Consider the following 26248-nt stretch of genomic DNA (forward strand, 5'->3'; position numbering starts at 1 on the left):
TTCAATTTGTACCTCTTATTAAGGTTCACAACAAGACCGGCCACCCTTTCGTTTATGCTATAGAATTCCTGTACGTTACCAGCTATACTCTTATTAATCAAGAATCCGACTCCTAGTTCTCGCCTTTATTCTAAGCCCCGGTAGCACAGGACGTGCTCGCTTTTTAGCATTGTATATTCTTCATTTGTCCTCCTAACTTCACTGAGCCCTATTATATCCCATTTACTGCCCTTTAATTCCTCCAGTAGCACAGCTAGACTCGCCTCACTAGATAACGTTCGAGCGTTAAACGTTGCCAGGTTCTGATTCCAGTGGCGGCCTGTCGTTATCCACGGATTCTTAGCACCCTCTGCTGCGTTGCAGGTCTGACCACCGCCGTGGTCAGTTGCTTCGCAGCTGGTGGGGACTGAAGGCTGGGGTTTGATTGTTGTGTTCACACGGGAGACTGGCCAAGTACTGCACCAGGGTGGCCAATCCTGCTCTGGTGAGGGAGTGCGTTAACGGTTTTGGTCACCGGGATCAGGCCGCACTCCAGGCGTGCTTGTGCAATTTTTTCAACACGCCGATTTTTTTTAATCCGGTGAAACATTGCGTGGAACAGGGATTCCAACCACGGTCTTCTTGCACGCGAGGCGGATGCTCTACCTCTACGCCACCGCTGCAGATATTTATATATATATGTGTGTGTGTGTGTGTGTATAAATTATTTGATACAAGAAACATTCATTAGCACACTTGTGCAAAAAATGCTCGCAACAAGCTAGGAATGCCGAATCTGGTGTGCCAACCTGTTTTGGAAGGTCGATGGCAATGTATCAGTACTACTGGCATTGCCTATCGAGGACGTCATATCGTCGGACGGTCGTGAACAACATCCACATATTCCGAAAATCAGCGGCGGCGTTAAAGTACAATGTTCCGTTTATTGAACCACCTCTAACAATATTGGGAAATGACAGTCTTCAGAGCTCTCCCTGTCGATCTTCTTTCTTTTTTTCCATGAAGTTGGTGTGCCTTTTCTTCTGGCCGTTACGACTAAATTTCCCACCATTTCACTAATATAGCGACACACAAGCACGGTTTCGAGTGCAGGAGCAACATAGACGGTCGGCGCAATGCGTATACCCTATGAAGCGACCGCACATATGTTAGTTGTCCATATTCTCTGGGTATATTTCATCCAGAAATGCCGGGCAGTAATAGATTGCAGCTTTTCTCAAGCTACTGGATGAGTTCACAAAATCAAGCCGCCGTGCGCGGGCAGGCCTATGCCTAAGCGTCGAGCTATTTCCTGTGTTGCTGACTATTTCGACGAGTGAATCACTACATTTACCGGATGTTTTTCATTGATATAAAAGAAATAAATCTTGGAGCCAAGCGTTTCCGGCCGATGTGACCGAGCGCAGCTTTCGCGACTAGTGGAAGGTTGTCGACTATAACCCAGAAAAGAAAATTCAAACCAAATGCACAGAATGCTGTTGCTATTATCCTCCACGTGCCGCCTGCGTTGCTTCCGTTACTTTTGTATAATGTATATACAAAGATTACCCTCCACCAGTTCGTACAGTCTACGCTGCCGCGACCACAACTCGCAGCTTCTGTAAGTAGACGAAATTTTGTCGCGGTTCCCAAACGCTTTATGTTTTTTTAGCCAATCGAGCGAGTCAAGATTCTTACTAATCAAAGCTGCATCATATTATCTCGCATTTAGTAAGGCAGCCAAAAATTATTGTCTTTAAAGGACCCGGTCGCACCATTAAACTCCTACTATTTAGCCTATGCAAATATGTAGTGTATTTAGGGGGAAGGGAGAAGCCGGAACAGTAAAGAAGCACTTTCACTCATCCCCATCCGAGAATACGTACCAAATCATAAGAATATAGTTGAAACATTTTTAAACGTAAGCAACAACGAGGGCACCAAGCAGCTAAACTAGGAGGATATGCTACAATGTCTAATATTGCTTGTTCTCGATGGCATAGCCTTGGCAGCTATTTATTTGAAAATTTGCTGAAGGCCTAAACGATAAAATTGACATCCAATACACACGCTGCGACATCTCATGCAGGCAGTTCTTTCATCTTCAAGGAGTCTATCTGAATCTGTCGCAATGGATTTGTAAACAAATTATCGAGGGTTCTAAGAAAGGAAAGCATACCGTTATCAACAAAAATCTAAATCTGAAAAGAACAAACCTGTTATTTAATTGCCATTGCTTCATGTAACTCTGGTGTGGATAAAAAATCACCCGTTTATTACACTTCCGTTGCCTGGCCAATATTTTTTTTTAAACTGGTTTGCCTTCTTGGGAGATAATTGTTCCATATTTATGTACTGAAAGCTGTGTTCAGCGCGTCATACACCAGTTTTCGTCATATAATTAGAGATAAAACGGACATGGATCAAAGATGGTGGAGTGTCAATCTTATCGCTACTAAGTCCTTAAAATTAAGAAACAGAAATTCACTATGCCTGAGCCTATAAAGTTGAAATGCAATTGTTCATGAAGTTTGTACGCGATATATTTGATGACATTATTGCTATACAGTACATTGCTGCACTAAATCAACATTTAGTACGACAACAGCGAAGCCCTGGAAAGCGGGTATTTGTTGATGTGTAGGCAAGCGTTTATTACTATGTTCACGTTTAAAAAGCGAAGCATTGAATTACCAGACAGCATGAACATCTTTACGTAGGCTTAAGCTAATTTCTGTGCCCTGAAGGCATAAATTTCTATACGCCTGTTTCGCATGTAGGGGAACCTGTATTCATCATGTACTCGACATTTATGTATTGCACTACTATTAAACAGTTTAGGAATGTTTCGTAAATACTACAAACCTCACGCGGCGCTGAGCAAACACCAGTAAACGGGACCTTCCATGCCATCTTTATGAATGTCACGTAGTACAGAAACCAGGTTCTGCGTCGCAGATGAATGCGTGCAGCTGCGTTCTCTCTCTTTCGTTTTGCGGTGAAATGTTCGTAGTCGCTTATGCATATAAAGACTGGCTTATGAAGGGCGAGTACGGAAGAATTATAATGCTATGGCAGGTGCACACCGAGCAAGAGATGCCGTTCGCACAGATTCAAAGCGCTGACTCTGTCGAGAGCTTCGGAGGTTGGATGACGTCATAATGCAATGAAGTGTACTGATGCGTATTCCTTTGCATTTAAATCTGAAAATTAGTCCTTCAACGGCGACGTTTTGAAGTGGTCTGGCTAATAAAAAGGCTTAAATCGACACTTTTATAGCAACCTAAATGCCGCCTTCATCGACGCGTGTATGAGGTCATGTCAGACGGCCACGCCTTTAGACATGGCATACGTCTCGACGCAGCCGGTATTTAAGTGGTCGGCCTTACACTCGATTCACGTGATCCGATGGCAAGTACAGAATTCCCAATGATGACCATCCAGAAATGGAACAATTGATTCTTCGCATGGCGTGTGTGCTTTCAATAAAATGACTTCGCAGGCTGAGAAGGTGTGAACGCAAATGTTCGTTCGGTTCGCCATACACTTGCTCACATAAAGGCAAGAAATTTCTGCAGTAAATAAAGATTTACGGCGACAACCGTGGAGCCGTAGACGCCGGGTATAGAACTATGCTTACGTTGCCCTTTTCGTTACGCGATCGTCGCCACCGTGGCCATCTGAATCATGTTTGCATGTTGGGTAGCCTTTATAGTGTCGTTGCTGTAGCCTAAAAACATGGCTTTACACTGTCGTCGCAAGTTCACTTCAACATTGATTTTTTGCCTTTACCATTTTAACATTCGATTATCTTCGGACACGGAGAGCTGGTGCTTTAAGATTATCGGCTTTGTTATATTTCTTTTGTCACAAGGGGGTAGGCCATACGTTAAGGCCAGAATACATGGAGCGAACTTTCACGACGAAGTTCGGGCGGCAGAAAATCTGCCGTGGCGCGACGCCGCCTGTTCGTCGGGCTGCGCTACATGGAGCGAAGACACGGCGGCCGCCGCCGGCGAGTCGCTGCGTTGTTATCAGCGTGGCTAGACGAGGCAAATGCGCTGTCGTGAAACACATGACAAAAAAAAAAAAAAAAAAAAAAAACTTCACCGACAATTATTATCGCTTTTGAATTACGGAACACTCCAAAAACGCGTAAAATTTTGTTTAGAAATGATTTCTAGTCTTTTTTATGTGTTTGAGACATTCATGTGCCGATGTAGTTAAAAGAAAGCGGCGATGCTATGCGTTGTGCCAACACTGGGCAGGTAAACAACTTTCGGCTCCTCCAACTCTGCGGCTCTGTTCTGTGGCTCAACGCGCGCGCGGCCGAAGCAAGCAGACCCGAAAGTAGCGCACGTGGGCTTGTCTAACCATGGCTGTTATTAACTTGGTAAATTCCAGCCGCGCCGCTTTGGATGCCATGAATACGAAAAGCGGGAGACCGGCGTGAACGATAGAGCGGGATCGGGATACACGGACAAGCGGGGAAGCCTAGCCGGAAGTCGGGGCGGATAGTGAGACCTGATTGGCTCGCTTTGGGGCACCACTCGTTTGCCGCTTCCGGTATCGTCGCCGCCCGACGAACTTTTCTGCGCCAGCTGGATCGGCGGCGAACGACGTTTTCTCCGCCGCCGCGCGTCGCGCGTACGCCGCCGGGCGCCGAACGCCGACTATTCGTCGCATATTCGCTCCATGTATTCTGGCCTTTAAGCAATCAAAGCGGTTCTCGTGGTATAGACCGCGGCCCTAATATGATTTTGTTACACCGCGGCTGAGCGTCTTAGGGTGGACGATTTCGATGAGAGTTCCGTCCACACATACGACAACTTCGAGAATCTTGCCGCAGTCAAGGAAGCGTTCTTGGCTGCTCCTTCCTCCTGCACCGTGAAAGCTCACCCCCTTTTTCTTTTCCATGAAATGTAATGGCCCTAGCGGTGCCGATAATGACGCGATTGGGTGGACTAGGATACGCGTCAAAAGGAGACTGGCCCCCCCAGCCAATCAGCAATCAAGCAGCAGACGGAATGAACCAGTCCTCTAACTGGACACTTACACAATGCACCCCCGCCCCTCCCCCCCCCCCCCACACTTTTTAATTGACAATTGAAAAGACAACTTTTTAATTGGGTACCAATTAAAGAGTTGTCTTTGTTACGATGTTTCCATCCCATGAGTTTGAGGGAAAGATGTATAATAGAACTTATTGGAATTATGCTTCTTCTTAAAGCCATTATCACATTCTCAATGGCACAGTTTAACTTGCACTGTGCAAGGACTACTGCTCACATTAGCGTAATTATTTTAATAGTGCTAACGTATCTCTTAAGCCCAGTAGTAATTGTACTTAGGAGAAGATTTTGAAATATGTGTACTCTAAATAAAGACTCCCTGCTCAAAACAATTGCTAGCAGCCATGACAATTTAACAAAATCTTTTTGAGCTGTCCTCGCCCGAGTTTATTATTCATCGTAGTAAGAACATGCTAGTAGCTACAACTGTATCAGAAAGAGAGAGAGAGACGCTCATTGTTCAGAACAGTGTTCCAAGAGAGGCCCAGTATCACCCTGAGGCAGGAAAGTTCCTTAGTCCAGGAACCCTCTCGCTTCGACTGCTCTCATGACCCTGACGACAAGTTGTCTTTGGTCTTCCAGGTACCCGAGAGCAAGCTTGACCTCTGATGTTTGATTACCTGGTCTTTGTTTGATTCGGACATTTTATTTTTCAACTGTACAAAAAATAATAATATTTTTCAGTAAAACTTATTGAAGTGTACTAAGTAGCGAGGAAACTTTTTTTCCGAAAATGGGATTTGCTTTTAGTTGCCGCATCGTAAGAATTATAATCAGCATGTTCTAGTATTTCACTCGTACTACTACAGGCTCTCTTATGGGTCTAAGTAACCAGTGCTTGCGACAACCGTCGCCATCAAATACTGCAACTTTCATGATTTCAACACAGCAACTTCATTTCCCTTCCCTTGGTAAATATGATGATACAGAAAGACATCGCCGTGTTTTCGTAATCTATGAGCGATTTCTTTAGTTTCCATAGCTTCCATAATCGGCAGATGTTACCAATTGTAATTGGGATGTGAGGTAGACACATTTGCTGTCTAGCCCATACAACCCTCTTCCATGGGTCAATGTCTCACAACTTTATATTCATAAGATTCTTGCGACATCTGAGTCTTTGGCACTCAGCCTTGCAGAAGCTCATTGAGCTGATTGCACACATTTCGTTTTAAATGTATATTTAAGTTTCTATTTGTAACTGAAATATGGATACTATATTCGCCATGGAGAATATTTCGTCCTCTTGTGATTTCCTTAACATCATCATGGTACTCATTAAACACTTGGCCTTCCTAGACGACCTCCGGGACTGCTTCAAGAGGCTCGAACGAAAACTAAAATTTATGACAAGAAAAGTCAGAATAATTCTAGCAGTGATATTCTGGCATAACAATTCTGAAATCCGCTAGAAGAAAAGTCATTGTTGCAGAATGCAATATGTCCCATCGTTCAAGGCGTTCAAACTTACAATGTTTATTTTTTAGGAATTCAAACTTCTACAAGGACCTCGAAGATATTCATGCGTGTAGTTGTTTATCGGGTGACCACGTTTCACCGCTTAACAAATATCGCACAGCGCAGGACGCGCCTGCATGCATCGGAAGTTTCTCGAAAGAAATTGATGGTTCTATCCACCATCTGTTGTCACCGAACCTTGTGTAATCTGATGTCATCGCGCAATGCGGATGGTGCAGAACTTCCTGGAAGACGCGCAGGCACAAGCGACCACTCTGGAACCTTCGATGACTGATGTATAAAAGCCAACGCTCTTGGCCCGCAGATTAGATTTTCGACAATCGCCGACTGTGTTCGCCGCCATCGTTGTGCTTTCTATGTAGTCTGTGCTTGTGGGCACAGGTTCGCTCAATCAAAGGTAGTTTCTTCTTTCACAGTGTTGCTACTGTGTTGTTTACCGTCACTACCACGTGACATAGTGGACGAGCTTTGCGTTTATGTACCGGACGCCCCCATAAAGCCGTTACCCAAGCCCGAACGCGGAAGACAACACCAACGTTGGCAAGAGCCAGCGAGGTAGCCGCAGGCTGCAAGGACTGCCCCCGGAGCACGGAATATTGCCTGAGGCGACTAGAAAGAATGGCGCCAAGTAAACCCCAATGGCAGCCGCAGCGTCCCCAATCGTACTGTAGCAGCCCAGGCTGCCTCCGATGTGCCGCGGTTCAACATTCCAGGACCCGGAAAGCTGGCTTGCGACGTATGAGAGGGTCGCTACATAGCTAAAACGACCACGACAAACTGCGACATGTAATTTTAGCATTGGAAGATGCCGCCAGAACGTGGCTCAAGAACCGAGGAGTCACCTTAACGACGTGGGACCTGTTCACAAGCGGCTTCCTGCAGACATTTACAAGCGTCGTACGCCGAGAACGAGCCCAAGCTCTAGTAGAAACCCGAGTGCAGCTGCCGAATAAGACCATCGCGATCTTCACTGGGAAGATGAGCCGTCTATTTCGCTACGCCAACCCGCAAATGTATGAGGAGAAGAAAGTCCGCCTACTCATGCGTGGTGTGAAGGGGGAACTTTTCGCTGGAATTATACGAAGCCCGCAGAACACCATCGACGCGTTTCTTCGCGAGGCCACCAGCATCGAGAAGACACTACAAATGCGCAACCGGCAATTCTACCGCCGCGCGAACTCTACAAACTACGCCGCGGTTCAATCACTGGCGACCGATGATCTGGCCGAGGCTATCAGAGCTGTCGTACGGGAAGAGCTCCAGAAGTTGTAGCCAAGGTCGCAGCCTCAAGTGGCCTCAATCGCCGAAATTGTAAAAGAATAGGTTCAGCGATCGCTTCGAGTTCCTGAGGTGAAACCACAATCACCGCATCCCCAGCAGGGAGCGATGACATACGCCTCCATCGCTCGCCGTCAAGGTCCCCCTCTGCGAACGCGCCAGGGCCCTTGAACGCCGCAATTACGTCGTCTACCGCCGCCGCTGCCAGCGCACCCACCCGTCTCCTAGCGCGGTTCGACGAGGAAGACGGAAGTTTGGCGATTCCCCGAACACCGCCCGCTGTAGCTTTCCGGCGTCTTCGAGGATTCGACAAACACAAGTCGCAAAGCATTGCATAATCCCCCTAGAGCGCTCTCGACCACTCTGCCAAAACCCTTATCGAGTTTCGACGCGAGGACGTGAAGATATTAAACAACTAGTTGACGAAATGCTGCACGACGACATCATCCAGCCGTCGAAAAGCCCGTGGGCACGTACTGTAGTCTTGGTGAAGAAACAGGACGGAACCCGGCGTTTCTGCGCCGATTATCATTGTCTGAACAAGATCATGTAGAAGGACCTATACCCCCTCCCACGGATAGACGACCCATTGAAGCGGCTCTGCAACGCTTAATACTTCTCGTCGATGGACCTCAAGTCTGGCTACTGGCAAATGGAAGTCGGTGAGAGAGATCGCGAAAAGACCGCGTTCATCACGCCAGACTACCTCAGTGAGTCAAGGTTACGCCATTTGGACAGTGCTTGGTGCCTGGAACGTCTCAGCGTGTGATGGACACGGTGTTAGCAAGATTGAAGTAGCAGACCTGTCTTGTTTACATGGATGACGTCGTCATCTTCGCCGTGAATTTCGACGATCACCTAGGAGGCTTGCGACAGTACTAGAGGCCATCAAGTCATCAGGGCGCACCCTGAAGCCGGAAGAGTGCCGCTTCGCTTATGATGAGCTTCTGTTTCTAGGCCACGTCATCAGCAAATCAGGAGTCCGCATAGACCCGCAGAAGACAGCTACCATTGCAAAGTTCCCGCAGCCCATAGACAAGAAGGCAGTGCGTCGATTCCTTGGCATGTGTGCCTACTATAGACGCTTTGTTTAGGACTTTTCACGCATCGCTGAGCCACTGCCACATCTAACTAGATGCGATGTCGAGTTCAAGTGATAAATGCTGCAGCCCGATGCACTTCAAGCACTCAAGCGACGCATGCAGTCGCCTCCAGTACTTGCGCACTTCGACGAAGGGCTGTCTGAACAGACCAATCAAACTCTCTCCACATTCATAGGAGGCTACTTTTGTTTGCTTGAAAAACGAATAACATTGCCTACACTGAGCGGCTTGTCTTATCTAATTGACTCCAAAGAGGTGAGGAGCACGCTCAAGTGGAGAAGGATTCCATGGGGCCGAGCCACTGCAGTGAATATTGATAACCGGATGAACAGGGTGGGGCCGGCGCCTGCGATTGGTCCGCTTTCCCTTACTTAGCTTGCGCTGGGTGGTCGAAAATTGCGGTGGCATGCTATAGAAGCTTAAGAATGACGCTGAAACGGATTCTCAGTAAAGAAGAGTTGGCAGACCGAGGTCGTAAACGTGCCGAAAGTGTTCAAAATCGTTACACGGCCACGCAAAAGGTTTCATTATACGCAAATAAACCCATGCTCGCCGGCAGGTGCGAGTAGCCAGTGCCTGAGCCATCGGCGGCAGCCATCTTTTATTCCGGTCGGAACGGGGCAGCTTGCGGCTATTCCGAAGAAAATTCAGTTTTGTTCGGCATATTAATGCATCTTTAACGCGTACACGTCACTTTGACGCGGTGAGTTTTTGCGGTCTTGTGACGTAGCGTTACAGACAGGTGAAGTGGGTGCTGCCCGAAAATATTGCACAAATATCCAAGGGATAATGGCGAAAAAGCGTCGAATCAGAAATAACCAGTTTTCTTTTGTTCGGTTAAATCATGCATAATTCTTACTTACTTACTTACTTACTTATTAATTATTCTTACTTATTAATTGCTTACTCTCCACGAAAGGTTGTGGGTTCAAGTGCCTCAGTTGATGCTAACTTACTTAGCTGTGCCTTAAACAACATCGCCATAATCAACACCGTTTGTCTTGTGTAGGACTCCCACCAGAGGTTGAGGGTGCGACTCCAACCAAAGCTCATGAGTTAGAGTGCCTAAGTAACCATATATTAATTAATAATGTCTTAATTAGCCTTAAATCCTTACGTCGGGTGTTCGAGTTGCCCATAAGCTGAAGGGTGCGACTCCCACCTGATGCTGTGAGCTCGAGTGTCAGAATTAGCGATATCTTCATTAATTTCCATTTTTTTGGCATCATGAGTGGCATGGGAGCAAGCTGTCGAAGGAGACGGCGACGAGCGCGAGAGCAGTGGTGCGATAGCGAGGGCCGCTATGGGAACGCAGGCATGATGTGCGGCCTTGCAGCAAGCTGTGGAAAGATACGACGACAAACGCCAGAGCAGTGGCACGACCGCGAGAGCCGCTACCGGAACGCTAGCATGATGAGCGGCCTTGGAGGCAGCTTTGGAAGAAGACGACGACGAACGCGAGAGCAGTGGCACAATTGTCAGAGCCGCTATGGGAAAGCTGGCATGATGAGTGACCTGGAGCAAGCTTTGGAAGGAGACGACAACGAACCCGACAGAAGTGGCACGATCGCGAGGGCCGCTATTGGAACGCCGGCATGATGAGCGGCCTTGGAGCTAGCTGTGGAAGGAGACGACGATGAATGCGAGAGCAGTGGCCCGATAACGAGGGCTCTAATGGGAACGCTGGCAAGGTGGGCGGCGCGGAGCCAGCTGGGGAAGATGACAAACGCAGGAGCAGTGGCACGATCGCGAAGGGCACTATGTGCACGCTGGTGTGGTGAGCGCTCTCGGAAATGGCTGTGGAAGAAGACGACAAACGCGCGAGTAGTGCCACCTACGCATGTCGGCGCTAGGCAAGCTCGCATTACTTGCTGTACCGCACGCCGCGTTTCTAGACTACCAAGGGTGTATGAATCTTGGACTTTTGCCTTAACTTCTATATAACGAATTGCATGTTAACTGCTTTATTACACGTGTTTGCAATTTTGTGCCTTAAGCCGTGGACGCCAAAAAGTGCTTCGACTCTGAATACGTCGTTATATAACCTAGGGAATCTGTTTAAGGACATTACGTCATTAGGCACTGTTCCAGAAGCCTGAGTATTTTCGCACTTTAATCAGATAAATAAGATTTTCGATTCACTTCGCAAGTATTTGTCTGGGTAAAGTTAATTTCACAACAATTTGCATTCATTTGCTTGAGTTAGCGATAACGCACACAAGAAAATAATGCACTGATTTACGCACAAATTAAGCATTTCCCTGTGAGCAATGGGGAAGACTGAAAAGCATAGAGACGACAGGTTTCTTTTTCTAAACGTACGCAGTATGCCTGTTTAAGATTGTGCTGGTTGAGTAGTATATTGAATAATTTCGGAGAAATTCACTTGTTTATAAAAAAAAAAACCAAGTGTTCGCACCTTGTCATAAGGAGAGACGCCGCACAACTCATTTCCCGTGAGCTGCCTTGTTCTGCGACCATTGAGGACAAAGTGGATTGATCTTTGTTTTTGAGGATACAACTGTTTGGCAATGCATATTGCGGAGAAAATGGGGAAAGTGGCTGCAGCCTTGTGAATAAAATCGGACAATATGCGGTGGTTACCCTGTCTGAAGAAGCGTCTGATTTCATTAGCTCCACCTTGTAAACACACTAGAAGTGCTCCTAGCATCCAGTACAAAATCAGCCATATTTAAGGTTTCTGTAGCAGCAGGGCCGTTTTCTTAGTTCATTATGGCTGTTTCTAGTTGATGGCTTTACACGCGTTCATTATTTTGAGCTATTTCGGGAAAACACTGAATTGTAAATCAGGAAATGATCTGTAAAGCTGTATAACCACATAAGTACGAGCCGCAATCTGCTCATTCCTTAATTACTTATTGCGGTGGTTTAGCTAAAATTCGCTTATCATTATGCATTAATGCAGTATGTGCAATTAATTTTTACTTTCATTTGTTCTGTCTTCAAGATACGAGTCAGGAGCAAAGGAAGAGCGCCATCTACGCCATGTGCCTAGTTGTGCTTGTGTTGACATTCGCCATATGCATCCTGTTGAAGGTAGTATTACAACGCTGGCGCAAAGAGCGAAACATGCTTGTCGGAATAGTGCGTCCGCCCATGCCTCCTGCGAGCTCCATTCTTGGACACGAAGAACTCAACTGGCCTGGTTTCCACTGCACGAAAGCACTCGAATGGGCCAAGGAGTACGGGCCCGTGTATAGGTAAGAAACGCTGCCCGAAGAGATCAATACGCGACCCACAAAAAAAAAATATATGCGTATCATGGTGCCCCTTTAAACACAACTCCCATTGTTTGAGACGTTTACGTTCTAGTTGCGCTGGTACAATCTACGACAACTAGATATTGCGCATGAGAGCTGGCCCTTGCAAGGCTCACGGCTACCAAGACCGCTGTTTCGAATGCTGGCTTTTCCGCTTTCGCTTCGTTAATAAAAACATCCCCGTGGCGTCAGCTTACTTTCCGTTCATTTATCTTGGATAGCTTTAATAGTGAAATTCCACTGGTACACTTTAGTAAAGAAAAGCAGAGAGAAAGCTTTACCCGAGAGCGCGTTATGGGCAACCATCGCTGAAACTTCGGCTGAAAATAGCAACGCCATAAGCACAAAATAAAAAAAAGACAGAAGCACCGAGTGCCCTGTTTTTCATTGCATTTGGCATGGTCCCTAACCTCCCAGCGACGAAAGTTGGCCTTCACTGCGCGCTTCTCTCTGACTCCGTCCACCGCCGGCCTTCCTCGTGGCTTTGCAAGGGGCTCTTCACCATTTCTTTCTTCCCTAGTTGTTGGTGATATGTGCGCATCACATGTCGGTCAGATGGAGAAATGAACGCGTCGCGAACCCTATAGACATATACGTGACCTCATTGCACACTTTTACTGTTGTAGAAGTTTGAAACGATATCAGCGCGTTTTTAAAATTATTTTTATTGCACGTGGTGAACATACGATCACCCTTTTTCTAAGCACAAATAGATCGTGCGTAACAAAAGTCACTCATCAGAGTTCTGCTTGTGGTGACAAAGGCGATAACACGCTGCCGTTTCAGCAGAGCAGGAGCGCCATATTGGCTTTTGTTGCTGCTAGCGGAGATATAGCTGTTCCTTGGTTAATGTAGGTAGGAAACAATATGAACTGGTTTGTGCTCGTAGATACCACACTGGTATTAGATTCACGACCATCACTTGAATAAAACTGCAGTTTTTGTAAGCGGAGTTCCAGCATAGCGCGAAGAAGCGCATAAGTTCCTGAGGGCCTGCAGTGAGCGTCTCACATCTTCAAGGCACTGCTTCCACCAGTCGCCCAGGAAATCGGCGAATGTATTGCGTGGTAAAGGCACGTAGCTGCAAATGTTAGCCTGATTGAATGAGCCTCATAATGTATAGCATGCTGGCTCAATCATCGAGCGACAGAGCACGAAGCATGCCGCTAGTCGCAGTTTATGAAAGAATACAAGAAAACGAAAGCAATCAAGAATGAGCAAGGCTATGCATCATATTTTCTCTATAATTAAAACACTGAGTGCCAAAAATTGCGAGACAATTGTTTAAAGACAGTTGGTACAGCTTCATTTGGGTTTGTTATTTACAAATTTGGAGTTCAGTAAAAAAAATACCGACATGAAAAGTAGGATTGTTTAGCCGTCGTTGCCAAGTCACTGGTACTTACTGTAGTAAATGTTCATCCATTCAAAAGCAACGAAATGACTCCAGTACTTTGGTAGGTGACACGCGTACACAGCACGCACGCAGGCGCAGCGCCACACTGTTAAGTAATTTACACCTCTAAAAGTCAAAACGGGTGTAAGTCTCTCTATAACTCACACCCTCAAGGCGTGATAACTGGCACCCTAATGGCACCTTAAGTTGTAGACACATTTACATGCTTTTTTTCATTTTTAAGGGTGCAAATTATTTTTACAGTGCACGCAGGCAACAGCGGAAACGTCTGCATGGTACTACAACAAGAACTTAGTCAAGAAACAAAACGCGTTTTGGTTCGGTTCACGCCTCTTCCCGGGTGGGCTGCTGCAGGCGACGCAGCTATGTGCTACTAGGCAGTTTCCGGGCTATAAACGTCGTTCAAGTTTGCGCCGCCATATGGCGTAGGCATTGGTGCCAACTATGGACAGTCTTGCTCGATGGGCTTCGAGTTGCATGTCAAATATACGCTTGGCATAAACGCTGTTTCGGGTATTTATTTTTGGCCTGGCACAGAGTATTTAGTATTACGTGGCGTCTTGTAAGTTTGAAACTGTTCTGTAAGGCGTACTGAAGGGACTAGCCAACGTCGTTGCCAACGGAGCACCTAGGGCGATGTGTGGGCGAGTCTTTGAGCTCACAATACGTATCGGAGATCAAATGAGTATTTCTGATAATTTGGTTCACTAATCTGAGCTTACTAGAACATTCTCACTATAGTTATAAGCTGCGGTTTAGAAGCAGTCAGAAGTTTAAAAACAGGACGATTTGTAACAGCGTGGGCACCGTTATTGTACGGAATAAGGCGTGACGTTTACTTTTACAATCGTCGAAATTATCTGCGCGACACTTTAGTTCGCTGGACGAGGTTCTCTCCCTTGAATAAAATAGTTTTTGTTAGTAATAATCCCATACCGTCCAGTGGTATCCACGTTTGTAGAGTGTTCGAGTGACCTGTTGAAGAATGCGCGAGCGCCCCAACCTTTCGCAGATGCTGAGGTATAGGTCTGTTTGTTGAATGTAGCGCATGGTCGGAGTGTGCGCGATAACCAGGTGAAGTTTCATTGGCGGGTGAGCCGGAATTTATTTGCCCGGTAGAAAAGGATGAAAATCTATATATTTTTTGTTCCGTTTTGTTCAACCCGTCCCCTACGACACACTCCTCCGTATTACGGAAATTGTTTCTTCGCCAATAGACATCAGCTTCTTTTTATGCGGCGTAATGCGTAATGACGTAAATGCTTTATAAAGATTGGCCCTTAGATGTAGCGAGGTTACATAGAGTTGGCCACACCGAGCTCTTTTATGTATCGATTTATTTTACGAGCGTGCTGGCTTAACAAAACTACTTGAAGAAACAAGACGCAAACTGATGTTTGGTTTATCTGTTCCAGTTCCTTCGTGAAGTGCTTCTATGTTAACGCGTTCCTAAAAGAAATCAAGAGAACCAACTAACCTCGTTCATTGTTCTGCTTTAGTTAACGTTACCACGCCAAGGAATCGAATAGTGACAACATCTTCCAATACACGCTGGAAATTCATAGACGCAGGTTCACTTTGTCGAGTGAAAACCACTACAGCAAATGGTTCACGACGCATTCACACAACGCTGCTGTTGATGGACTATGAAAAACATAGTCTTCAAACAGAGTGCCGATGAGTACGCGCAGGCCCTAAAAGACGCCAAAGATAACTTCCTAAGCAGCACATTACCTTGTATGCTTAAAACTAACCCTAAACAATTTTGGCGCATGGTTAATTTTAAAGACAATATTACAATAGCGCTCAGTGACTAATGCTGACGCTATACCGGCCAACCAGTGTCCCGGAGTACTAAATGAAGTTTTCGCAAAACATTTCTCGTTACCTAGCAATTCCACTCCGCCACACCTACGACCATATGACCATGATGTAATGTTCCTTCTCATTATCAGCTGTGATGGTGTGGCGAGCATCATTAGGTCACTAAAACCAGCCTCTGCGCCGGGTAGTGATCACATTAAGGTGAAATTCCTTCAAAGCACAGTTTGTTACACATCAATCATCTTAACTAAAATTTTCCAGCAATCATTGCACGATGGTTTTCTTCCATCCGAGTGGAAAGTCGGTAAGGTAATTCCAATTCATAAATCAGGCAATAAGCATTCTCCTCTAAACTACAGACCGATTTCGCTCATAAGTATACTTTGTAAGATACTAGAGCATATCTTGGCTTCTAATCTTGCTACTTTTTTGGAGTCGAATTCATTTTTCGCACCATCACAGCATGGATTTCACAAATCATACTCATGTAAAACCCAACTAACACTTTGTACACAAAATAAACACCATTCTTGACAATAGGTCCTTGGCTGACTGCATTTTGCTTGACTTTGCTAAAGCCTTTGACAAAGTGTGTCACAAACTGCTCATCTACAAATTACGACTACTTAAGCTCGATCTCTGTATATTTATCTGGATTGAAAGTTCTTGTTGCTAACCGTTCTCAGTTTGTTTCAACTAACGGCGCAGATTCTGAAGAATGCACAGTCCATTCTGGTGTACCGCAGGACCCAGTCCTCGGTCCTCTTTTCCTCATCTATATTAACGATTTACCATCCTGCGTTTCCTCATCCGTTCATTTGTTTGCCGATGATTGCGTAATTTTCCGAGAAATAACAAGCTCAAATGACGCCGCTCTTCTTCAAGCTGACATTAACGCACTCTTTGAGTGGTGTAATACGTGGCTTATGGAACTAAACATTAAAAAATGCAAATTCATGCGAGTGTCTAGAAATATTACTAGTTTACCCACTCATCACTTAAATAATTCACTGCTCGACAGCGTATCTTCATATAAGTACCTCGGAGTTCACATCAGTAGCAATCTAACGTGGGATACTCACCTCTCGCATGTTGTCTGCAACGCTAATCGCATGCTCAGATACCTTGGTCGTAACTTTCCAAGATCACCTTCATCTCTCAAACTAATGCTATCTAAAACACTCATTCGCCCTAAGTTAGAATATGCCGCTTCGGTTTGGGATCCGCATTATAATACTTTGGTACATACGCTTGAAATGGCGCAAAATAATTCGGTCCGTTTTATACTCTCTAATTACAGTCGAATCGCGAGCATCACGGTAATGAAAGCTAACCTTAATCTACCCTACGTTTGCTTCTCGACGTGCGATGCTTCGCTTAAGCCTTTTTCACAAATTGTATCATCATCCCTACCTGCGTGATTTACTAATACTTCCTCCCCATTATGTTTCGCACCGTTTGGATCATGCTCATAAAGTTGGCATTCCGTTGTGTAAAACAGAATCACTCCTACATACCGCGCACATCAAATGATTGGAATTGCCTTCCCAAATTGGTAGTAACAATTTCAGAGCATGAAAAATGTGTGATTTCATTAACCAATGCTCTGTAACATATTGTTCTTGTCTGCCTCTTTATAGCTATTATTGTATAATTAGAAAAACTGGACTGCTTTGTATATATATCTATATATATATATATATATAGTATTTTTCGTAACATGTATTTTGCCTCTTCATAACTACTATCGCATAATTAGCAACATTGTGCTGCTTCTTGTAGTTAAAATATTGTTGTTTTTCTGTGTTTTCTACCACTCCCCTCTGTAATGTCTGTTGACCCTGAGGGTATCAGAAATAAATAAATAAATAAATAAATAAAATAAAACTTTTTCTTCAGCGAAGTTGTAGGCCTAACGGCACACCAGCGTTATGTGTGTTATATAATTTACGAAAGAGTTTCCATGTTTCCTCACACTTTTGCTGTGATAGCAATTATATGCAAACTGTTATACCCCTGTCAAGCGGGCAAGTTAAGTGCACTTACGTTGAGTGCACTTCGGGACCTTGAGTCACACTTTAGGCAACGCGCTTCTTAACGGGAAAACAGAGTGCACTCGCAGTAAAAAAAATGGCGACAAACTAAGAGCGCGTTCTTAAAGATGTAAATTAACAAGAGAAAGCTGCTAAAAAGCGATTGTTTTAAGTAGAATTATATATAAAAACAAACTTCATCTATTTGTCTCAACAAAAAATGAAGATGTTTTTATTATAAGTGTGTTGCAAGTCAATGCTGGCCAAGACTAATGCCTAGCCAATCCAAAACAACACGGCGGTGTGCGGCAGTTGATCCTGCTCATGATCCTGCTAGAACAGAATATGAGCGAGTATGAGCGAGCTACACTGCAAAATGCCACGCACACGGCTCAAAGCACGACTAACGTGGTCAGCACGCTTTCACACCAAAATAAACACGAACTGAATGAACATGGCGGCGCCGCAGTGCAGCATCATTCTGGCGTCGTTAGTTGCGTACATGATAAATTCGTTTCTTTATTGTGCTGTTTCGCTTCTCGCTAAACACAAATTATATTGTTAAAAGCTGTCCAATAACTGAAATGAACTTTTGTGTCCTTTTTCTATGCATTACATTTTGCGTCGTTGAAAGCGTTGGTGGCGAGGCTAGGCACTCCTTCAAACCGTTGGCGGCGAGGCTACGCACTCGGCCAGCAAAGTGCGTTCCGTGAACGTACTACGACTTGAGTGCACTCATCTGAGAGTACACTCCGCTGCGACGTTAAGATTTGGGAAAGTGCACTTAAAAACCGAGTACACTCGCCGTAAGTGCACTTAACTTGCCCGCTTGACAGGGGTATTATGTACTGGGAATTACTTTATTCCGCACGTAGTACACATATTGAAGGTAGCCTTGTCGGAGAGATGGCGACCACACTACATCACTTGGTGCGAACACACTGTCCACGTGACTGTCCCATACCAGGGCTTGCCAGGGATGTGGCGCCACCCATCGACACAGTAGGGAACGTTCACATGTAGTTCCGGACACTCCCACTACGCGGCTGCGCCCGTCCGCATCCGAAGACCGAAACCCTAACTTAAGCACGGACGCAACACTTTTCCCCCCTTAGAAGGATGACTTATACCAAGTAGTTTGCCGTCTGATCCGTGCTGGTCGTTTCGTTGTGCTCGATTCGGATTCGAGTGGACGTGAAGAAGGCATAGCTGGTGTGCTTCCCGCTGGATGACTGTCCATGCCCCACGTGAGCGTTGCTGAGGCTTGTCTGTCCAGCTTAACTTCGCCGGTGCGCTTCCTGAGCTGGTTTAGATGGCTCACAATTCTTCCTGCGCCTTTCAGAAGCCAAGATCAGTGGCCCATCCTCTTAACCAGCGTTCCTTCTGTCCAGCCTGGCCCCTTGCTGAATTGTTTTACCCATACGGCTTCTCCTCGCATGAGTTGACGACTCTTGGGTAGGACAGGTTGTGCAGCCTCCTGTCCTTCCGATGCAATGATGAGGTCCAACTGGTTTGGCAGCTCCCGCCCAAACATGGCTTTAGCCGGTGTTGTTAACCCGGTTGACTGATGTACAGTGGTATGCTGCCGAAACAGAAAACGTGACAAGCGAACACTGCACGAGCCGGACGGTTCTCTGGGCAGTGCCCTCTTCAGTTCTCCAACATAACGTTCTGCTTGCCCATTTGTAGCAGGGTGGTAAGCGGCTGACGTTACGCTTCGAATGCCGTTTCTCTGGTAGAAGTCTTGTATCTCGAAAGACACAAATACAACCCCATTGTCCGACACAACCTTGCGTGGTATGCCAAATGTGGCAAACAAAGAGTGCAGAACACTAATGACTGCTGTTGACATCGGGCTGTTCATTGGTCGCACCTCTACCCACTCGGTGAAAGCGTCGACAACAACCAAAAAGGTATGTCCTTCTACCGGACCTGCGAAGTCCACTTGCAATGTGTGCCATGGTGTCGTCGGCTGCGTCCAATTTGGAACTGGAGCCTTTTTTGGGTCGCTCTGCGTGCGCTGGCAGTGGTCGCATGACTTGACAGTTGTTTCAATCTCGGCGTCCAAGCCAGGCCACCAAAGATAACTGCGCGCGCGAGCTTTCATGGCTACAATTCCACGGTGGCCCGCGTGAACCAATGAAATGGCCTGTCCTCGTGTTCCTGCTGGTATGACAATTCTTGAGCCCCAGCTGATGCATCCTCGATGGATAGCAAGTTCGGTGGCTCTTCTGCGGTATGGGCTGAAACTGTCTCCCTGCAGATGCTGTACGGTGCCATTCTGTACTGCTGAAAAGACATCTGCTAGAATTGGATCCTCTTGCGTTAGTGTGGCCACAACCTCAGCTGTCAACGGCGGTAGCGCCTCGAGCATGAGAACGTTTCCAGGTAGGTTAGGCTCTTCAATGCGGTCTGGCAGAGGCAGTCTACTCAGCGCATCTGCATTCTGATGACGACCACCGGCACGATACTGGAGGTCGTAGTTGTATGCTGACAGTTTAAGGCACCACCTTTTCATTTGGGGCGAAAGCATTTCCGGTACCGGCTTCTGTGGTCCGAGAATCCCCAGTAACGGCTCGTGGTCAGTCACGAACGTGACTTCTCGACTCACAATGTACTTGTGGAAGTGGGTGGCTGCAAAAACTACAGCAAGTCCTTCACGGTCATGTTGTGCATAGTTACGTTCCGCAGCACCCAATGTCCGGGATGCAAACGCAATCGGTGCCTCTCTGCTTTGGCTGTCCAGCTGAGCAAGCACGGCACCTACACCATAAGGTGAAGCATCACATGAAATCAAGAGGGGCTTGTTTTCGTCATATGGTGACAGCCCTCGAAAACAAGCACTGTTTGAGCTCATCAAACGCCTTTTGATGCCGTTGTTCCCACTTCCAAGTCTTGTCCTTTGCCAGAAGTTCATACAGGATTGCTGCCACTGTAGCACGGCGCTCCAAAAAGCGATCATGAAAGGCCAACATGCCTAAAAATGACCTCAGTGTCTGCTTACTTGTGGGCGCTGGTGCCTTCACGATAGCTTCCACTTTTTCCTAAGATGTGTGAATCGCTTCTGCATCAATCTTTTGACCCAGGAATTTAACCTCCGCCACACCAAACTGACACTTGGATTTGCACAATCGTAGGTTTGCCTGAGCCAGCCGCTGGAGAACTGACGCTAGGCGGTCCTTGTGCTCTTTTTCTGTTGCTCCACTCACGATGATATCGTTCAGGTAAACACAAACTTCTGGCAAGCCGCTCAAGGTGGTCTCCATAAACCGATGGAAAATTGCTGGGGCGGCTGAAACACCAAATGGAAGCCTGTTTACCTTGTACAGCCCTTTTGTAGTGTTTACTGTGAGAATCTGGGCTGTCGCTGGAGTCACATGAAGTTGAGTGTAAGCTTGAGCCAAGTCGAATGTGCTGAAAACCCGGCCACCTTGCAAAGTGCTAAACACTTTGTTGTGGGCAGGGGGCATGAAGCCTTTTTCGCTGCCTCATTCACTGTACAACGGTAGTCACCGCAGGCGCGCAAGCTTTCGTCCTTCTTTCGCACCCATACTAGCTGTGTAGCCCAGTCTGAGTGTTGGATCGGCTCCCAAATACCGTCTTCTACGTACTTGTCAATCTGCGCCTCTGGTGATGCGCGCATGGCAAAGGATACAGGCCATGCCTTCAAAAACTTGGGGCTTGTCACCTCCTTCAGTTCCAGATTTACTGGCGCACCCGCATGTCCTGTGGTATGTTCACGAAAAATGTCTTCATACTTCTGTAGCAACTCGGTCAAACTACCTTCCTCCGTCATCTGGTGAATGCCGTGAAGCTGGATGCCCAGCCTGTCAAACAAATTGTACCCCGGTGCCGATATCGGTGCCGAAATCTGAAATTGATGTCATTTTATTAGCACATCTCTTTTTGGGCAGTGGTACAGGAACATCTACGATGTCATTACATGCCCTACACGGCAGGGTGAAAATTTTGAAGGTGCCATAAATTTTCCCGTACCCGCGTATTTCGCATGCGTCTTCGTCAAAGCCACGTGTAGTTACAACACCGCCTGAGAAGTTCTTGCACAATGCTAAAGCATGCTATCGCAGTCATTGCGGCGCCCTCCAGATGAAACTCATCACCTCAGTCACCACTCCCCCTAATTTATCAAGCCCTTTTACTTACGGTCAAAAATGCAACCTTTGCTTTTTGTAGGGCAGTATATACCTGATTTGTAAATTATTTTTCGTAATCGCATGATTTCTGTGTCGCGTGTCTTTAAAACTGATCGAGAGAGAGCCTTTCTTTCCCTTTGATGCGGTTAAAGGCGTATTTAGTTATCGAGGCTTTCCTCGCATTTCTTGCTTTGTTAGTTTCGTTAAGGCAAAGGTAGTGTAATAACAACATTCTGGTGCCAAAAAAAAAATTGTTTTTGATATTGACGCCACAGTCACCTACGTGACAATATATATCCTGCACCTACTAAAAATAATCAACTCTTTTGTCTCATTTCAGACACCAAACCTTTATTCACTATTCACAGCGGCTACTCTCTCATTTATTTATAGGCTCATAAATTCTCGTGCAACTAGGCATGCGTATACGGTAATATGTTCTTAAATGAGTACTTTGACTGCAGGGTAACGTGAAGAAATATTGAACTCAACGTACCATGTCTCACGAACTTGAGACACATACTTTGTCTTCGGCCACTAAAAGAAATGTAGCAAGCAATGCGGAGTCAGTTTTATCAATGCCGCTCGGCTACATGTGAGATTTGCTTGAACGCTCTACGTCTAGAAAATCAAGAAAGGAGCATTTGTCCCCTCGCTTGGGCACTCATACTTGGACACATTTGCTTGAACCCAAAGAATATTACACACCTTACATTTTCGTGCACTTTGAAGTTTAGCAAACTTGCGCATGCATCAAACTGGCGCCATATTGACATGCATGGTTCGTATCATTTTCTTCTCCGGCAGATTGAACCTGAACTTTACGGATGTGGTTGTACTGAGTGATGTAAACAGTATCAAGAAATTCTGCAAAAATAGCGATGGACTATACCGTTCTGGTTGTTTTATCGTCGGTCGCGACTACAACAAAGGTAAGACGAAGCATGAATTCTAATGCGACAATTTCTTTTTTTTTATCGCTTTAGTGCTCTTAGGGACACAATACGCTCTAAGCTTTTGTCGCCTCTTCGAGTAGTATTCGTAGAGCTAATTCAGCGGTAACTTAGCGGCACATGACACAGAAATCTGTTAGCATTACGTCGCACCTCTTTGAGGTCACGGATACATTATTTAAACCGCCTTCACCCCATTGCACAGTGTTGTTCAGGAGCTCACTCGAGACACGTTCTTCCTCTCCGAGGAGCTAATTGCAACTCTTGGTGGTCCTGAGAACCGACTGCGAGTTGCATTAAGTATGTATCGTATATGGTTATTTCTACCAGTTAATCAGCTTTCCGCACTTCCCACGGACACCTGTTTTCCCTTTTCGACACACCTAATGCTAACGCAACAATAAAGATGCTCATCGATTACAAGATTACACAAGAGAACGTATTCACACCCATAATATGGGTTTTCCACGGCGTCAATCTTGCGAACTGCAACTCCGACGGCACCACGAAAACGAGTTTGAGACTGATTTCGATTGTCAATTTATGACGAAAAGTCTGATAACAGTGATTCTTTAGGCAACGAAGGATCTGCTACAAATTAAGAGGGTGGTTGAAAGTGCACCCCGTTCTGTACAACCCAGAAATAGACAGCGGGTGTCGAGAGCACTTTGTTGGAAGATTAGCAACTCACGAAAGAGTTTCTTGAAAGTTACTCGGAAAATACCTTTGAAAATCCTAGGGAATTATGTCCTGCGTTGTTACTAAAGGAATGAAACTTAGAAAGTGAAATATTTATGAATATATTATGATTCCAGAACTGTATCGCGAATAACGTTGTGCTAGACATGACATTTGTCATTACCATTTCATGTCAAACTTTGTCAGAAACTGGACACTGAATTGGTTATATAGATGCTAACTTAACTTTACAGCTATCGTAGGATAGATAGGCCTAAAAATGGTTGCTGATTTTATCGCCATGAATTGCAGGCCGGAGTACTATAACAAGCGTCGTTTTATTATTTCTGAAGTTATTGAAAGATGAATGAGTCAATTTACTAAAAAATAACTTGTGATGAGCATGGAAAATATACAGATCTATTAACATTGTTCACTTGTTGGCTGTTGTTTACCTCGGTAAAAACTTGTGGAGAACCCGTCTCACAATAAATGTCGACATTAACGCAATTAGCAATGAAGCAGTGGAGCGGTGCACCGTACTGCAACCACAGAAACGCGTCATGCAGGAGGCGTGTGTGCAGCCACGCTATTCTTTTGCGCTTCCTTCTGGACACGCTGTGCCATCTAGGGGCGCCGCCACGAAGTCCACACGTGGTGCATTTGTGTTTATGTGATTGGACAAAGTTGGCTTAATTCATATGACAGGGTGTTTAGTCCGCCCAGCAACTGAGAAGTTATTTCTTTTTTGGTCTTCGAAAATGGCGCATAACTTGCGACCCATGTTGGTGTCAGGGAGGCCCATTGAAGAGAAGTATTGATCTAACTTGGTGTCGAGATGCTAAGTGAAATGCAGTACATACTCCATGGCACATACCCAGTTACCCTTTTGTTCACTGTAGAGTGGCACATACTTAGTGTGTCAGACAGTGACACAGTTTAGCATGAAAAGGGGGCACACACCTGGTGGTACATACTTACTCATACTGTTCATTTGGAACACCGTTCCATCATCACGGTAGCCCCGTGTTCTACACATTAGACCATGATCACGCCTCAAGCCTGGCAAATATCCAATGGAACTGACAACTTACCATCCAATAGCACTGGTCAGCTGTTTCTGCAACGTAATGGAGATAATGATCATTACACGATTTGAATGGTACTTGGAATTTTACAACGTCTCTCCAGAGGTAATGGCTGACTTTTGAAGGGCACGCTCGTCAATAGTTAGCGTTATTGACCTTGTAAGGTATGCACGGTAACAGAAACGTCTGAGAAAATCAATCAAAGGTGCCTACGACAGATTAGATTATTATGCGATTCTGGAATTCTTAAAAGTTGCAGGGATTGGTGGAGGCACCTTTCGCTGGACACGCAGCTATCTGAAATGTATGTCTGTTAAATTTGATTGAAGATGGACCAAGGCCGTGTAACTATACCGGTAGCTGGGTACCGCAAGGCGGAGTACTCAGCCCTACCCTGTTCAACATTGTGCAAGTTTGTCTCCCCGATTCGTTACCGCAAACCGTGCAGCTTTCCGTATATGCAGTCGAGATTTGCATATGGCTTCAGTAGTGACACATGTACAATCCACGCATGGCTTTGAGGGCTTCAACAGCCGTGTAACCATACCTAACCAGTCAAGGCCTGAAGCTTTCACCTGAGAAGTGTGCACTAGTTGCTTTTACTCGGAAAGCGATGGCCCCATATGCTTTGCGGATTAATGATCAAACTGCACCATACAGACGAATGCGCCGATTTACTGCCGTCACCATTGATAGAGACATGTCATGGAGCCCTCACGTCTCGTACATGCCAATGCGTTTGGCCGCCATTGTGGACTTTCTCGTGGTTCTCGGCGGGAAGTCCTGGGGTGTCACAGTACCATCAATGTCGCAACTATATAAAAGCCAATTTTTTGGCTCCCTGCGGTACAGCTTACCTGTATTAGGAAATACTTGCACTACGAATATCCGCAGACTCCACTGTGCGCAAGCCCTAGCACCCGGAACTTGCCTTGGTGTCCCAAAAACTACGTCATCGATTGCGACAGTGTCCATTGCCAGAGGCGCTCCTTTGACAGTCTACATTGCTACAGATGCCCTGAGAGCACACATGCAACCTGTGATTCGGATTCCCTTGTACCATTTTGCTGAGTTGCCGGCTAAGAGGCCAAAACAGACATTTGCCAAAAGAATTGTAAGACATCAGTCCTTCACAATTCACGCCTACTACACGATTATCAGACTCTATGTGGTGTCTGCATAGGCCGCAAGTGCATTGACAATTCCGGGAATAAAAAAAAAGCTAGAACGCCATTGCAAGCTATGAAGCAATCAACTTCGGAACACATTCACAACATCCACAGATTCTGTCAACATGTCTACACAGATGGTTGGATAAAACTCAACAGCTCTGCTGCTGCAATCATCATCCCGCCACGCTATGAAAAAATCAAACTTCAAGTGTGACCACGTCGACGGGTACACACTTGCGGCACACCATGCTGCACCTGGTTTCATTAATCAGGAACCACCGCAACAATGGACAGTCTTTAATGACACTAAGCCGGCCCTTCAGTACATACAAAGCCCAATGCTGCACAGACCCAATGAACAACGGGTCTCAGAAATTCGGCAGATATATCATCCAAGCCATGACAAAGAGCACATGAAAGTGGTCAACGTGTCTTGATTCCGCTTTCGCGAACAGACACTGCGACTGGTCTGCAATTAATGTCCCGTGAATATACTTTGCCCCTGTGGGACTCGAACGTATTAACTACGTGTCATTTGCATTCGTTGTGTCCCAATATGCGTATGCATCTACCGGCTGGGTTGCCCCCACGTGAACATACGACGCTGTACCGTCTGTGGCTAGGCGTCGCAGTTACGAACGCATATGCCTTCCTTATTGGTATGAACGACAGCGCCACGACCGACACGTGTAGCAGCGAAGAGACGCTCGCACTCATTATCTGTATCTGCCCACGAT

General features: G+C 45.9%; 1 protein-coding gene across 1 annotated transcript in view; it reads left to right on the forward strand.

The window, feature by feature from the left end:
- The first annotated feature begins 11783 nt into the window (after positions 1-11783).
- LOC126534443 (cytochrome P450 2C23-like) overlaps positions 11784-26248 on the forward strand; it is a 100616-nt gene continuing 86151 nt past the window's right edge. The window contains exons 1-2 of the mRNA XM_050181719.3: positions 11784-12132; positions 22428-22552. Of these exons, the coding sequence (XP_050037676.2) occupies positions 11918-12132; positions 22428-22552 (340 nt within the window). The 5' untranslated portion in view covers positions 11784-11917. The remainder of the gene's footprint in view (positions 12133-22427; positions 22553-26248) is intronic.

The sequence above is a fragment of the Dermacentor andersoni genome, chromosome 7 (genome assembly GCF_023375885.2).
Source record: "Dermacentor andersoni chromosome 7, qqDerAnde1_hic_scaffold, whole genome shotgun sequence".
NCBI classification, from domain to species: domain Eukaryota; kingdom Metazoa; phylum Arthropoda; class Arachnida; order Ixodida; family Ixodidae; genus Dermacentor; species Dermacentor andersoni.